The sequence below is a fragment of the Ranitomeya imitator genome, chromosome 4, assembly GCF_032444005.1.
Source record: "Ranitomeya imitator isolate aRanImi1 chromosome 4, aRanImi1.pri, whole genome shotgun sequence".
Classification (NCBI taxonomy): domain Eukaryota; kingdom Metazoa; phylum Chordata; class Amphibia; order Anura; family Dendrobatidae; genus Ranitomeya; species Ranitomeya imitator.
This window is the reverse complement of record NC_091285.1, coordinates 508,710,507-508,727,185: the sequence shown is the minus strand read 5'-3', so window position 1 is coordinate 508,727,185 and position 16,679 is coordinate 508,710,507. Positions and strand designations below refer to the sequence as shown.

The 16,679-nt window shown below is 50.8% G+C and overlaps 1 protein-coding gene across 1 annotated transcript in view; it reads left to right on the top strand.

Moving 5' to 3' along the window:
• Positions 1–528: 528 nt before the first annotated feature.
• SLC30A4 (solute carrier family 30 member 4) overlaps positions 529–16,679 on the top strand; it is a 39,044-nt gene continuing 22,893 nt past the window's right edge. Inside the window, exons 1-3 of the mRNA XM_069766057.1 lie at positions 529–977; positions 4,564–4,710; positions 7,148–7,301. Coding sequence (XP_069622158.1) covers positions 623–977; positions 4,564–4,710; positions 7,148–7,301 — 656 coding nt within the window. The 5' untranslated portion in view covers positions 529–622. The remainder of the gene's footprint in view (positions 978–4,563; positions 4,711–7,147; positions 7,302–16,679) is intronic.

The window sequence follows — 16,679 nt, the reverse complement described above, 5'->3', positions numbered from 1 at the left end:
ACAGTCTAGTGTCATGTATGGGCTGCAGTCAGGGCCAGGCAGCCGCCCATAAAGTCTGCTATCTTCAATAATATATACCTGACTGCAGCCCATACACTCTAGCATCTTCACAGTGAGCCGGCTACACTGTATGGGCTGAAGTCAGGTGACCTGGAAAGAGCCCATACACTCTAGCGTCTTCAGTACTGAGCCGGCTAGAGTGTATGGACTGCAGTCAGGAAACCAGGAAGGAGCCCATACAGTCTAGCATCTTCACCAGTGAGCCGGCTAGAGTGTATGGGCTGCAGTCAGGACCTGGAAGGAGCCCATACACTCTAGGCTCAACCCATCAGTCACTGGTACGTTGTGCGGATGAGCGCGTCCCCGTCACGTGAGTCTGCTTAAAGCTCGTGCACAAGAATGAAGGAAACTCCTCCAGCTGTGAGCGGCGCGCGTTCCCGCCAGTCATGTGACCTAACGGGTTTATCGAGTCATCTGACCGCCTCCTAGTAGGGCGGGGCTACTATGAGATCATGTGACGACTTGTTTGGGACAGAAACCCGGAAGTAGCAGTGTCAGACAGGCACATCGGGGAGAGAGGGAGGACGGGTCTCCGCTGTGAGGGTGCTGGAGGCCGGCTGCCATGTGGCGGCCTCACGCCTGGTGGAGCGCTGTACGTGTGAAGCTCCGCAGAGGTGAGCAGCCCCCGTACCTGAGCGATGACGCCGGCTTCGACTACCCGGATGAGGTGGCGGCGGAGGACGAGCTCCCACGGTTCAATAAGCTGCGGGTCCTGGTGGCGGATGATGCCCCAGCGATAAATGGCGGACCTCCGACCCCGTCCTCGGATGACGACTCCCTGCTGGAAAGAGAGACCCGGGCAGAGCCGTGCGACAGCTGCCGCCAGCAGCGGGAGAGGACGAGGCAGCGCCTGGTGAAGAGGAGGCTGGGGCTGGCGGCCGTCCTCTACCTGCTGTTCATGGTGGCCGAGCTGATCGGTGAGTGCGGCAGGGGAACTACAACTCCCAGCACCTGTCTGTATGGTTAGTGATGGAGCGGTGCTGGTACCGTGGGACGTGCTATTCAGGAGCTTCCATCACACTGAAGGGGAAGTGCGGTGCCCCCCAATAGTCAGCACAGTCCATCACACTATGGGGGTGGTGGTGTGCCCCCCCTATAGTCAGCACAGTCCATCACACTATGGGGGCGGTGGTGTGCCCCCCTATAGTCAGCACAGTCCATCACACTGCAGGGGAAGTGCGGTGCCCCCCAATAGTCAGCACAGTCCATCACACTGCAGGGGAAGTGCGGTGCCCCCCAATAGTCAGCACAGTCCATCACACTATGTGGGCGGTGGTGTGCCCCCCCTATAGTCAGCACAGTCCATCACACTATGGGGGCGGTGGTGTGCCCCCCCTATAGTCAGCACAGTCCATCACACTATGGGGGCGGTGGTGTGCCCCCCCTATAGTCAGCACAGTCCATCACACTATGGGGGTGGTGGTGTGCCCCCCCTATAGTCAGCACAGTCCATCACACTATGGGGGCGGTGGTGTGCCCCCCTATAATCAGCACAGTCCATCACACTGCAGGGGAAGTGCGGTGCCCCCCAATAGTCAGCACAGTCCATCACACTATGTGGGTGGTGGTGTGCCCCCTATAGTCAGCACAGTCCATCACACTATGGGGGTGGTGGTGTGCCCCCCTATAGTCAGCACAGTCCATCACACTATGGGGTGGTGGTGTGCCCCCCTATAGTCAGCACAGTCCATCGCACTATGGGGGTGGTGGTGTGCCCCCCCTATAGTCAGCACAGTCCATCACACTATGGGGGCGGTGGTGTGCCCCCCCTATAGTCAGCACAGTCCATCACACAATGGGGGTGGTGGTGTGCCCCCCTATAGTCAGCACAGTCCATCACACTATGGGGGTGGTGGTGTGCCCCCCTATAGATAGTGTGATCCATCACATTATGGGGGTGGTGGTGTGCCCCCCTATAGTTAGTGCGATCCGTCACACTGAAGGGGAAGTGTGTTGCCTCCTATAGTCAGCACAGTCCATCACACTATGGGGGTGGTGGTGTGCCCCCTATAGTCAGCACAGTCCATCACACTATGGGGTGGTGGTGTGCCCCCCTATAGTCAGCACAGTCCATCACACTATGGGGTGGTGGTGTGCCCCCCTATAGTCAGCACAGTCCATCACACTATGGGGTGGTGGTGTGCCCCCCTATAGTCAGCACAGTCCATCACACTGTCGGGGCTGTGGTGTGCCCCCCTATAATCAGTGCAATCCAACACACTGTAGAGGAAATGCGATGCCCCCTATAGTCAGTGCGATCCATCACACTATAGAGGAAATGCGGTGCCCCCCTATATTCAGCACAGTCCATCACACTATCGGGCGGTGGGGTGCCCTCTTATAGTCAGTGCGGTCCATCGAACTCTAGGGGAAGTGCGGTGCCCCCCTATAGTCAGCACAATCCATCACACTATCGGGTCGGTGGGGTACCCCCTATAGTCTGTGCAGTCCATCACACTATTGGGGCGGTGGGGTGCACCCCTAGTCAGTGCGGTCCATCACACTATCAGGTGGTGGGGTGGCCCCTTATAGTCAGTGCGATCCATCACACTATAGAGGAAATGTGGTGCCCTCTATACTCAGCGCAGTCAATCACACTACCGCGGCTGTGGGGTGCCCCCCTTATAGTCAGTGCGGTCCTTCACAGTATAGAAGAAATGCGGTGCCCCCCTGGAGTCGGTGCAGTCCATCACACTACTGGGGCAGTTAGATGCCCCGTTACAGTCAGCGGGGTCCATCACACTACAGATTAAATGTTGTGCCCCCTTATAGTCAGCGCAGTCAATCACACTAGAGGAAATCGTGTGCCCCTTATAGTCAGCGCAGTCCACAGTACTGGGGCGGTGGGGTGCCCCTTATAGCCAGCGCAGCCCATCACACTATAGGGGTAATGCAGTGCCCCCTTATAGTTAGCAGGGTCCATCACACTATAGGGGTAATTCTGTGCCCCTTTATAGTCGGTGAGGTCCATCCCATTTAGAATTCTGTGCTCCCCCAGTGGGGGCCATCACACATTGTATGGGAAATGCTATGCTCTATAGTTAGAGGGGCCCATCACGTACCCTTCATATATATTTGTAGGACCTCACTGACCCCAGAGATGTAGGACTGCTGTGTGATTACCTACAACAGATACCAGCCGCGATCACCAGTGGCTCTACTTTATATCCCTACTGGTATGTGAGGGGTTTCCCATGTGAAAATATTTTAAAGGGGTTTTCCAGTTGATGGGGTTAAAGGGGTTTGTATTCCTGTCTCGTATACTCAGGTGGCTTGGGTTGGAATATCCCCTCCCCAGCAATTAGAGAAATTATAGTGTCAGGGATTTCCGGCAGGTCGGGGTCTTCCTGCTCCTGTCTCTGCCACCCAGGACGCACCTGCTCAGCCAGTCGCTGACTAGTGAGGAAGACGCTGCAGCCGGCGAATGGATTGGTTCCTAGTGCTCTGGTCTGGTGACTCTTTTTGCTTAACTTTACATCTGAGCCGTATGAATTATCCTTTTAATAATCTAGAAAACCCCTTTAAGCAGTGATCAACTAGACCAGGGCTTCTCACCCTGGGCCTCACCAGGCTGACTATAGACCTTCACAATCATTGGATAAAAGTGGCCAAATCTGCCACTTTTGTCAGGATGGACCAACCATCTAATGTGTATGTGGGCCGCCATACTGCCCTCCGCAGATTATGTTGGTGGGGATAAGGATTGTGTTGTGGGAATTAATTCACATAGATCCATAGAATAGTCCCAGTCAGATGATTGTGGTAGCAGCTCTGGTAGAGAACACAGAGATGCTCCGGTGGGTGGCGGGGTCAGGAGAGATGGTTGTCGGCTTAGATTAAGATGGTGTCTGGGCCTCATCTTCAGTAATAGAAGTCCATGCTCCATCTCTTAGCTTTTCTTTTTCTGTTTCCTCAACCCAGTGTAACATTAGACTAAGTACGAGGTTTCTTACATAAACTTAGGATACTCTGATGCTTCTGACTGGTTCTGATGATGGTCACCCACACAATTATAGCTCAGAACCTTGGCAAAATATCTTGAGTAACCGGAAGGCTTCTCCCTCTGAAGATATCACCGATGTTCTCATCAAACAGGTTTTGTAGAATTGGAACATCTTCGACTCTTTCCAGCAGATCACCTGATCTCTACTGTCTGCACATGCTCGAAGCCAGTGAGCATCGTACAATGGCCCTATTCTAGTTAATGGGACCCATGCCCGGTACTTACTGGGCAACACATGGGTATATCAGCCACTATACTGCCCAGTGTCCTGCTGCACCTCTACTGACCAGGTGGGTGATATTAAGAGGCCTGAGCACCATGGTCTTCCCTGATCTCTGGGGGTCCCGGCTCCTGGGTCCCTGTGATCAGTTTGCTGTTTGTATTATGTGTTTCCGCGATCTCATCTGTGGCTGCACACGTTGCGTAAATGTTCTGCCTGCTGGCCGTCTTATAACAGAATTCCTTTCAGCATACTTAACTTTTTAATCCTTTTATAACAGGTGGGTATATTGCCAACAGCCTGGCGATCATGACCGATGCGCTTCATATGCTTACTGATCTCAGCAGTATTATTCTGACCTTGCTTGCACTGTGGTTGTCTGCAAAGTCTCCAAACAAGCGTTTTACCTTTGGATTTCATCGCTTGGGTAAGTTTAGCTTAGACTAGCTAAAGAACGAAAAACTGGTGTTAGTTATATTCCCAGCAGTGGATGTTTGTAAATCGCTGACCTTTGACTGATAACGTTTCATTTAACTCCCTAATGACAAAGCCTGAAAGGGCCATAACTGGAATCTGTAACCAGATTTTTGCTATGCCATCTGAGAGCATTATAATGTAGGTGTAGAGACCCTGAATTCAGTGATGTATCACTTACTGGGCTGCTTGCTGTCATTTTGATAAAATAACAGTTTCTGTGCTGCAGACCTAGCAGTGCTCTGAATGTTGAGCTCTGTGGAACCCCACCTACACCACAGATTGGCATCTCTCTGCCCATGTACAGTGTACACAGAATGCGGTCAGAGACAGGGTTATACAGAGCTCATGACTATGCTTGACTACCTGGCAGCAGGTTAACTAGTCCTCTAGTGATGATATCCTGATAAGATTGATTTTATGACAATTACAACAAGCAGCTCAGTATGTGACACATCACTGGAATCAGGGTCTTTGTCATTTTGTAATTTTTCATTATTTTTTCAAGGAAATTTACAAAATGTGTTTTGTTTTTGAAGGACCTATTCAGGTTTGAAGTGACTTTGGGGGGCCTATATTTTGGAAAACCTCCAAAAGTGATACCATTTTAAAAACAGACCCCCTTTCCCCGACATATTGAAAATTGCTGTCAGGTAGTTCATTAACCCTTCAGGTGATTTTTCAGGAATTAATACAAAGTGGCATAACAGGAATGAAAAAGTTTATATTTACCACCTAAATGTTAACTACTGAGCAGGCGACTGTAGCCGGCAGACTGGCTGCTATTTGGCCGTGAATTGCCATGGCAAACATCAGGACCATGCAATCATGATCTCAGGGTGCCGGTGGGGATAAAGAGGGAGAAGCCACACTCTGTTAACCATTTATATGATGTAGTCACTATTGAGAGCAGTATCTAAGGAGTTAAACAGATATATACGGTGCAAACACTGATCGTGGCTGATGCAGCAAGTTGTCAGCTATAGTGGACATCTGACAGCTGTGGGATTGTCACATGTATGGGGATGCTATTCTCTTATGTCTCAGGTCAGTAAAAAGACGTATCGGCGGTCATTAAGGGGTTATGTATCTTCAATTCTAAAAAGTATTGGGCAAAAGTTTGGAAACTTTTTTTGGGGGGGAAGAGGGGAGAATGTGCAAATTGTAGATTCAGACTGCAGGCAACAAAATCACAAAAATACGCAAATGAAAATGAGTAAAGAAACTTATGAAACAAACCAAAATGTTATAAATCCTCTAAAGAAAAGCAGATGGCACTCACCGGTCTTTTGTAGAAATTCCGCTCTTTATTTGTAGTAAAAAAGCATGTTGGCCGGGGGAGTGAGGACAGGAGTGGGCAGCAGCTTGACGACGGCCGTTTCGCACCTACTAGCGCTTATCTGCGCATTTACCAAAATCAGTCCGGAAAAATCTGCAGAGTAATCTGTAGTGTGTGCACATAGCCCCATAGCTCAGTCAAAATATGTGTTAGATCACTTGTACACATTCGGTATTTAGTCAGTATTTTTCCTCAGTGTTTGGTCAGTATTTTTCCTCAGTATTTGGTGAGTTTTTTTACCTCAGTATTTGTAAGCCACAACCAGGAGTGGGTGATAAATGCAGAAGTGGTGACGTGTTTCCATTATACGTCTCCTCTGATTGTTCCTCTCCTGGTTTTGACTTAGAAATACTGAGGTAAAAAAGTCACCAAGTACTTCAGGTGTGATCATGGCCTACACCTTCGGTTTCGCTCAATAACCCTTTCCTTACTCTGACAGCTTTTTATCCCCTTGACATTCTCTCAAGCAGGTTCATCAGGTACTCACCTGGAATGGCTGTTAACAGCCTCGAAGTAGTTCCCTGAGGTTCTGAACACTTGTTGGCTGCTGTGGCTTTTACTTTGTGGTCGGACTCATCCCGAACCATCTCAATTGGGTTGAGCTCAGGTGATGGCGGAGGCCATGTCATCTGAACTGCACTCCATCCCTCTTCCTCCTTAGCCACACAGCTCTTACATAGAATGGAGAAGGTTTGGAGTAATTGTCCTGTTGCATCACAAATGATGGCACCACTAAGTGCAAACCAGATGGGAAGGCCTGTTATATAATGTTGGGCTAGCCATGCTGGGTAGGTTTGCCCTGAATTGGAATAAATCACCAACAGTGTCAGCAGCAAAGCACCATCTCCCCTTCCTCTCCATGGTAGGCAGCAAAGCTGTAGAAACCCTCCAGTCACCTTTTCTGCATTTCACAAAAATCTAAAACGTAGACTTCTCGGACCACAGTATAGATTCCCACTGATCTAATTTCCAGTCTTTGTATTGCTTGGCTAATGTATGTGCTGTCTGGTGTGTTATCGTTTCCCCTAATCTTCTCTTACTGTCCTCGCAGAGGTTCTGTCGGCCATCATCAGTGTATTGCTAATCTACGTTCTCACTGGATTTTTGCTGTATGAAGCTGTTCAGAGAACTATTCACATGGACTACACTATAAATGGAGATATAATGCTGATAACCGCAGCTGTTGGGGTTGCGGTGAACCTCATGTAAGTGAAACACTTGGCCAGTAACAATAATGAAACAGATTCTCCTGTTCTTTATATGAAGTGATATATTACACACAGCATTCAGGAGCCAAATCCGAATGATGATTAGAGCGGATTTTGTGAATTTGAACAGCACTTGCCTCTACCAGCAGCAACGGGGGAACAAAAATCTCCTATTTCCCGTTCACATTATATAAAGGATCATATTTGGAATTACCGCATCTGTGAAAGTCTAGTCTAATCTTTACAAATATTTAGCTACTACAGTGTAGAAGCTGGAAGGGAAAAAACAAGTGCATTTTTTTTCATCACTTTCCTTAGAGGTTGTCAGGTCCAAATCAATAAGTTTGCAGTCACTATGTGTGACTGCAGACATAGGAATCCCCCTAGTGCATGCTGTGGGGATTCTCCAGTTTCAGACCCGGGATCGGAGGGTATGTACGAGTAAAGGGCCCCGTCACACATAGCGACGCTTAAGCGATCCCGACAACGATACGACCTGTCAGGGATCGTTGCTGCGTCGCTATGTGGTCGCTGGTGAGATGTCACACAGTGCGATCTCCCCAACGACGCAGCAGCGATGTAGCGACCTGTACAACGATGCTATTTCATGACGATTCATTGGGACGTCCTGTCAACGAGGTCGTTGGTAAGGTGTCAAACACAGCGCTGTGTGCTACCCAGCGGGACCTCAACGATCAAAAAACGGTCCAGGCCATTCCGACACGTCCAGCGATCTCACAGCAGGGGCCTGGTCGCTGCTACATGTCACACATAGCGAGATCGCTACTGAGGTCGCTGTTGCGTCACAAAACTTGTGACTCAGCAGCTATCTCGCTAGCGATCTCACTATGTGTGACGGGGGCTTTAGGCTGGTTTCATACTTGCGTTTCAAAACGCATGTGTTTTTAAAAAAAAAGCATGGTGAAAAAACGCATGTAAACGCGTGCAAATGCTGCGTTTTTTTGATGCATGCGTTTTTGCATGTGGTGAAAAAAAAACACGGTGTTTTGACGCGTTTACATGCGTTTTTTCATGCGTTTGCGTTTTTTTAAATGTGTGACAGCTGCCAATCATCAAAATAAAGTAAAAAACCCACTATAAACAGAAAGAGCTAGGGTTAGGGGTTGGGTTAGGGGTAGGGATCCTAACCCTACCCCTAACCCTAAAGGGATCCTACCCCTAACCCTACCCTTAAAGGGATTAGGGGTAGGGTTAGGATCCCTTTATCAATTTTATGGTGTAGGGTGGTTTATCAGTGTGTTGTTTTTTTTTTAAAAACGCATGCGTTTAGGCTACGTTCACATTAGCGTTTCCCGATGCAGCGTCGGGAAACGCAGCGGCGACGCATGCGTCATGCGCCCCTATATTTAACATGGGGGACGCATGGACATGCGTTGTGCTGCGTTGTGCGACGCATGCGTTTTTTTGGCCGCAAGCGTCGGGCAAAGAAAGCGCAACAAGTTGCATTTTTTTGGCGTTGAAATTTCGGCAAAAAACGACGCATGCGTCGCAAAACGCAGCGTTTGTGTGCGTTTTGGTGCGTTTTTATTTGCGTTGTGCGTTGCGTCGCCGACGCAGCGGCGCACAACGCAAATGTGAACGTAGCCTTGCATAGACAGCAATGCTTTTTTTTTTTGCCGCAAAAAAAACGCATGCTTTTTTTTGCGGCAAAAAAAACGCCGCTAAAAATACTACATGTTGCATTTCTGCAACACAACGCATGCAGAAAAAACGCATGCGTTGCAAAAACGCATCAAAACGCATACAAAAAAAGCATGCGTTTTTTACCGCAAAAACGCAAAAAAAAAAAACGCAAATGTGAAACCACCCTTATACATACTGCTCGCCAGTGGGTGAGACCTCGCTCTATATACACTTTCATTGAGCGAGGCAGCGCCCTCTAGTCAGCCGCGTAACTAGACAGGGCGCAGCCTCACTTAGTGCAAGTGTATGGAGATTGAGGTCGCACCGACTGGCCAGGAGTATGTATACCTCGTACATACCCTCCGGTCCCGGGTCTGAAACCGGTGAATCCTCGCAGCACATATTGACTTCTGACTTATCACTTTGAACTGGACAACCACTTTAAGTCTTCCCCAAAAAATGGAAAGAAACATGACCAAAAAGTTGGTTGTGTGTATATGTATATATTTTACTTTGCACTGAACTGGAGAATCATGTTTTCAGGTCATTTTTTAATGTATTTCAGTATCTTATATAAAGTGTAAAATGAATGATATTCAAAGCTAAAACTAGTCCCTGGGGGAGGTGCATCTTATAGTCCGGATGTACCTGCTCTGGCTGTGGAGGTGGGGGAGCGGCAGAGCAGCGGGTTACAAGAGTCAGAAGCTGGCGGCTGCGGCTAATTCCTGTGCCCGCTGCTAAATGGAAATATTCACTGCTCTCCACGCCGATGGGAGTGGAGAGCAGTGAATATTAATGTTTCTTTAATAGCAGATACACTGTTGGCCACAGCTGCCGTCTTTCTGCAGCTGCCGGGCATTCACGTGTGCTCACTACTTAAGGCAATGAATACTCACTGCTCTCCACTCCCATAGGTGTGGAGAGCAGTGAATATTCATTGATCTTTAACAGCGGCCACAGGAGCAGCAGGCGCCGGATCCTGCAGCTGCTGGACGATCACATGTGCCTGCTATTAAAGGGAATTAATATTCACAGTTCTCCATGCCCAAGGGAGTGGAGAGCAGTGAATATTCATTCCCTTTAGTAGCGGGCACATGTGAAAACCTGGCAGCTGCAGGAAGCCAACGGCTGTGGCAAATACCACTGTTAAAGATCAGTGAATATTCACTGCTCCACACGCCCATACTTCTAGTGTGGGGAGCAGTGAGTATTCTGGCAGCTGTCATCTGCATGTAGGCAGCGCATGTCGTCACTGCCATGCGCCGCTTACAAGCATAAATCAGCTGCTGGCATCGGAACAGGACACTGCAAGGGAGCACAGGGAAGGTGAGTAGAATGGTTTATGGTTTTTTTTTTGTTGATGTTTGACTTTCTGAAGGGGGCCATGCATACCAGGACTGAGATGGGAACACTGCATACCAGGCTAGGAATGAGGGGGACCATGCATACCAGGCCAGAGATGGGAGCCCTGCATACCAGGCTAGGGATGAGGGGGACCATGCATACCAGGCCTGAGATGGGAGCCCTGCATACCAGGCTAGGGATGAGGGGGACCATGCATACCAGGACTGAGATGGGCGCCCTGTGTACCATGCTAGGGATGAGGGGGACCATGCATACCAGGCCTGAGATGGGAGCCCTGCATATCAGGCTAGGAATGAGGGGGACCATGCATAACAGGCCTGAGATGGGAGCCCTGCATACCATGCTAGGGTTGAGGGGGGACCATGCATACCAGGCCGGAGATGGGAGCCCTGCATACCAGTCTAGGGATGAGGGGGACCATGCATACCAGGCCCGAGATGGAGCCCTGCATACCAGGCGAGGGATGAGGGGAACCATGCATACCAGGACTGAGATGGGCGCCCTGTATACCAGGCTAGGGTTGAGGGGGACCATGCATACCAGGACTGAGATGGGAGCCCTGCATACCAGGCTAGGGATGAGGGGGACCATGCATACCAGTCTTGGGATGAGTGTGGGGGGCATGCGTCCCAGGCTGGGGATGGGGGGGGGCATACATATCTGTATTGTTGAGAAATTTATATACCAGGATAGGGAATATTAGTACAGAATTGACCAAATGTTTTGCTTAATTTTTTTTTTCTAATTTGCTCTTCTAAAATCTAGGTGCGTCTTATAGTCCGAAAAAATACAGCATATTTTTCCTTCGCCTCATTGGGGGACACAGGACCATGGGTGTTATGCTGCTGCCACTAGGAGGACACTAAGCAAATACATAAAAAAGGTAACTCCTCCTCTGCAGTATACACCCTCTGCTGGCTCTCTTATGAACCAGTTTTTTGCTTTAGTGTATTAGGAGGCACTAGGGACTGATCTCAGACCCTGACTTTCTTATTTTATTTTTTACTATTTTAATGTTTTCACACGGACTCAAGGGCGACGGGGCCTTTCAAGGTCCCGATCTCCCAAAATCATCAACAGGCGGGAACGTGGATTGTCGCCTCCCCGTACCCCCTCCTGCAACGTCAGCCTGAGCTCTCATCGGGGCGACGGATTTCTTTAGTGGGTCCGATCTTCCCACACCGACAATGGACGGGAACGCGGAGTGTCGCCTCCCTGTACCCCCTTACGGAGCCAGGACTTCAGGACCCAATGAGGTGAAGGAGAATCTCCCTCGTGGCCCCACTGCACCACCACGGAGAAGGTATGGGTGTCAGAAACCGTGCCCTCTCCACTTCCCTATGAAAGGGATGGTGGATTGAGGAAGGAGGTCGTGATTGATGTTCGCCGTCTGTGGCCCAGCGCTCCTGCCTCGGATCGCAGTAAGTACGGCCATTCAGCGGGAGGGAAGCGCCAAATCTCCACGTTTCCGGGCGTGTCCTAGACAGGAAGCTTGTCAGGGACGCCATTACCACTTCTGGATCTGCGCACAGGCAAATCTCTGGGGGCACACAGGACCTGAGTAAGATAGCCGCACACACACACCGCTGCAGGGCACTCTGTTAACCCCTCCGCTGCAGGCATTCAACATCCCTGCATGCTTTCATCAGCCTTTTGCAGTATGTCTCAATCAAAGGCTAATAAAAATGTGGCTAAGACGCACACGGTAATCTACGCCTTATGCACCTCATGCAATGTTTTTCTACCATGGAAACATCCTAAACCTCTATGCACGGCCTGTGAGGCTTCAGGCTTTCTGGAGCCCCCTGCTATGGTTGAATACAGCGGTGCCAGCCCCCCTGAGTGGGCTTCCTCTTTGACACAGTCTATGGCTTCTCTGGCAAAGCCCTAGAATCCTTTCGGGACTCCTCCTCAAGCCAGGGCATCTCTTTACCCCCTGTAGAGGGTTCCTCAGTCGAGCACGTCTCCTTGTCAGACCGGGGCTGGACGGCTACGCAGGGTACACATTCCTCTAGAAAACGTACCCGTGACGCTTCCCCACGGAACGCCTCTTTATCCGCTAACGCTGGGTCCCGTTCCCCCTTCTCCAGGGGCTTACAGTGAACACGACTCAGAATATAAGTCCAATGTGGCCCCAGACCTGGACTCCCCTGAGTTCCAGGAGTCTATTGATTCCCTCATCGAGGCGGTTAATCACACTCTAAAAAATAGACGATGTGCCCGGCACTAGTCAGGATCACCCAGTGTCCTTTAAGCGTACAAAACGGCCTAACAGGGTTTTCGCCATGCACCCTGAATTTACAGACATTATTACAAGGCATAGAAGTTACCCAGATAAGCGTTTCTCGGGCCTAAAACCTCTGGAAGCTTGGTACTTCTTTTCATCTGATCTAAGAAAGGACTGGACTGTGTCCCCCGCAGGGGGACACAAGTAGATCCACCTATATCGAGACTCGCTTCAAAAACCCTCTTATCTCTGGCGGACGGGTCCTCCATTAAGAATCCCACTGATCGTCAGATTGACAACCTAGCCAAGTCAGTCTTCGAGGCCTCTGGAGCAACTTTATTCCCATTATTTGCCACCACTTGGGTAGCTAGAGCTATGGTGTCCTGGGCCGAGGCCATAGTGAAATCCAGTAGGGACAATAGCTTGCCGCTTGATGTACTCAATCTCGCCTACTAGATTGCCCGAGCAGGAGACTACGTTATTCATGCCTCTCTAGATGCGGCTAGTTGTGCCGCACTTGCAGCCGCTAACGCTGTCTCTATCAGGAGGGCATTATGGCTTCGAGAATGGTGGGCAGACTCCGCTTCAAAGAAATCCTTGATTTCAAGGCCGTACCAACACGGGCGCCTGTTCGGAGATTAACTCGATCAGATTATCTCAGACGCTGCTGGCGGAAAAAGCAAATTCCTCCCTCAGCGCAGGCCCATTCACGCCTTTCGGAACCAATCTCCGGTTCGCTTTCGTGGTACCACAGGCTGGTCTTCCTCAACCGCTCCCGCTATTTTTTCTAGCCCCCCCCCCCCACTCAGAGGCAGGGGGTTGCAACCTTCCTTCAGTCCTTCTAATTCCTGGAGAAGCAGATCTCTCCGATCCAGGCCCAAAAGTGCCCCTCCCCAAAAATACGCTTCTCAATGACCCCTGGCCGTGTGCAGTGGACACAGGCAGGGTGGGCGGCCGTCTACTTTTGTTTCACAAAGTATGGTTATGTCGTTCACGACCAGTGGGTCAGAGATGTCGTGTCTTCCGGACACAGGATCGACTTCATCTACCCCCCCCCTCCGACGCGCTTCTTCCAGTCTTGTCTTCCAACGTCCAAAGCACACGCAGGGCCTTTTTACCAGGCCTTAAAAGCCCTCTGCAACAGCGCAGTAATCGTTTCGGTTCCTTCCACAGAAAGGTTCAAGGGCTTCTACTCGAACCTATTCGTGGTCCCCAAGAAAGACGGAACCATGAGTCTCATTTTGGACCTGAAGTTGTTGAACAAATTCCTCTCAGTGCGCCACTTCAGGATGGAATCCTTACGCTCTGTTGTCGCTTCTTTGGAAAAAGGAGAATACCTGGCGTCAATCGACATGAAAGATGCATATCTTCACATCCCAATTTTCGAAAGTCAAAGATTCCTACGCTTTGCAGTTGGAGACGATCACTTTCAATTCACCGCTCTGCCCTTCGGGCTCGCCATCGCTCCCAGGGTGTTCACAAAAGTTATGGCAGCAGTCATGTCTATCCTACACTCCCGGGTCGTGGTGATTCTTCCTTATCTGGACGATCTTCTCGTCAAAGGTCCGTCTTATCTGGCTTGCGAAGAGAGCGTCAATGCCACCATCGACACTCTGTCTCGTCTAGGTTGGCTGGTGAACTTGGAGAAATCGTCCCCAGTTCCATCCCAGCGAGTCCCCTTTTTGGGGATGATTTTGGACACTTCCCTAGGATTGGTAGCTCTCTACCCCTGCAAAAAGATTTCCTCTCTAATCGGGGGAGCCCAATTGCTATCTCTGGGCCACTCTCACTCCCTGCGGTTCGCCATGCAGGTTCTCGGGAAAATGGCATCTATCGAGGCAGTGCCGTTTGCCCAATTTCACTTCCGTCCCCTTCAGCAGGCTTTGATCTCAGCATGGGACAAGAATCCGGCCTCCCTGGGTCGTCGCTTTCGCCTGACATCCGGAATCAGGCGATTCCCTCAGGTGGTTGACTACAACATCGTCCTTGGATCAGGGAAGGTCCTTCCTCCCGGGGCACTGGCTGGTAGTGACCACCGACGCCAGTCTCCTCGGATGGAGAGCAATCTTTCGTCACCACACTGCTCAGGGACGTTGATCTGCTCAGGAAGCAAACCTTCTGATCAACATCCTCGATCCGAGCGATAACGCTGGCTCTTCATTTCCATCACCTCCTGGAGGGACGTCCTGTCCGGATTCAATCAGACAACGCCACGGCTGTGGTGTACATCAATCGCCAGGGAGGCACGCGCAGCAGGAGAGCAATGACCAAGGTTTCGCACATCCTACAATGGGCCAAGACAAATCAGTCGCTCATCTCGGTTGTTCACATTCCGGGGGGTAGAGATTTGGGCGGCGGACTTTCTCAGCCGCCAGGGCATAGCCTCAGGAGAATGGTCTCTTCACCCGGAAGTCTCACGGGATTTGCCAGCGTTTCAGCACTCCAGATGTGGACCTCATGGCCTCCAGGCTGAATACCAAGGTTCCGGCATTCTTAACCCGATCCCGCGATCCGTTAGCCATCGGCTCAGATGCCCTAGTATTTCCATGGAGCCAATTTCGTCTTCCGCTGATCCCAAGAGTCATCCGAAAAATCAAAGCGGAAGGTGTTCCGGTGATCCTTGTCGCTCCGGACTGGCCTCACCGAGCTTGGTACGCGGAGCTAATGCATGTAGTCACAGACTTTCCCTGGAGGTTACCGGATCTTCCGGACCTTCTATCCCAGGGACCCATTTGCCACCAGAACTCCAACAGTTCTGAATTTTTAATGGCCTGTCCATTGAATCCTGGATCCTAGCCCAGGCCGGGTTCTCCCGTCAAGTGGCAGCTACCACGATCAAAGCTAGGAAGCCTGTTTCCAAGCGTATTGACGATCAGGTTTGGAGAATTTTTTTTCTCATGGTGTAAAGACAAGGGTCTTTCCCCATTGGTGTTTTCCATCCCCTCCATTCTGGAGTTTCTCCAAGCGGGTCTGGATTCAGGCCTAGCGCTGGCCTCTCTCAAGGGCCAGATCTCGGCCCTCTCTGTCCTTTTCCAGCGTCAGATAGCTTCCAAGCCTCAGGTTAAGACCGTCATCCAGGGTGTTTCACCTCTCTCACTCACTCACTCACGTAAAGTTGCCTTTCTGGTGGCAATAACCTCAATCAGATGGGTTTTGGAACTGGCAGCTTTGTCATGCAAACCTCCGTTTTTGATTTTCCACCAGGACAAGGTGGTGCTCAGGACATCCCCGTCCTTCTTACCTAAAGTTGTCTCGTCTTTTCATCTAAATGAGGACATTGTCCTGCCCTCGTTCTGTCCGGCTCCAGTCCATCGTACTGAAAAGGCCCTTCACACTCTGGACTTGGTCAGGGCCCTCAGGAAGTACATTTCCAGAACGGCGCCTTTTCGTAAAGCTGCTGCCCTTTTTGTGCTTCCGGATGGTCACAGAAAGGGTTTGCTGGCCACGATAGCCAGATCGCTTCGTTCAGCAAGCCAAGAAGCTTACCATATAAAGGGCCAGCTTATCTCTGCGGGGATTGAGGCACACTCCACTCGGTCGGTGGGGGCCTCCTGGGCCATTGGGCATCAGGCACCCGCACAGCAAGTGTGTAAAGGTACCTTCACACTAAATGATATCGCTAGCGATCCGTGACGTTGCAGCGTCCTGGCTAGCGATATCGTTCAGTTTGACACGCAGCAGCGATCAGAATCCTGCTGTGATGTCGTTGGTCGGGGCTAGAAGGCCAGAACTTTATTTGGTCGCTGGCTCTCCCGCTGACATCGCTGAATCAGCGTGTGTGACGCCGATTCAGCGATGTCTTCGCTGGTAACCAGGGTAAACATCGGGGGCGTGGCCTAGCGAGCGATGTGAGCGGACGTGCGACGGGTCTCTCTCCCCGCACCGCTCCTAAGTTCTTACCTTTGAAGGCGTCGCCGAGCGCCGAAAACCGGACGGAGACGCTCCGCAAGACCCCTGGGCACGGGGGAGAGGGCCGGAGGCAGGGAGAGGAGTAAAGCGGCGATGCCGCGCCGAAAACAGTCGGCGCCCGTGACTGGCGCGAAAATCCAAGATGGCGCCGTGGCAGAGGAGGAGGCGGCCAGAGCCAGTACTGCATACCGCCGGAGGCTGGAGGTAATCGCCCGGCTGGAAAGGTTTGC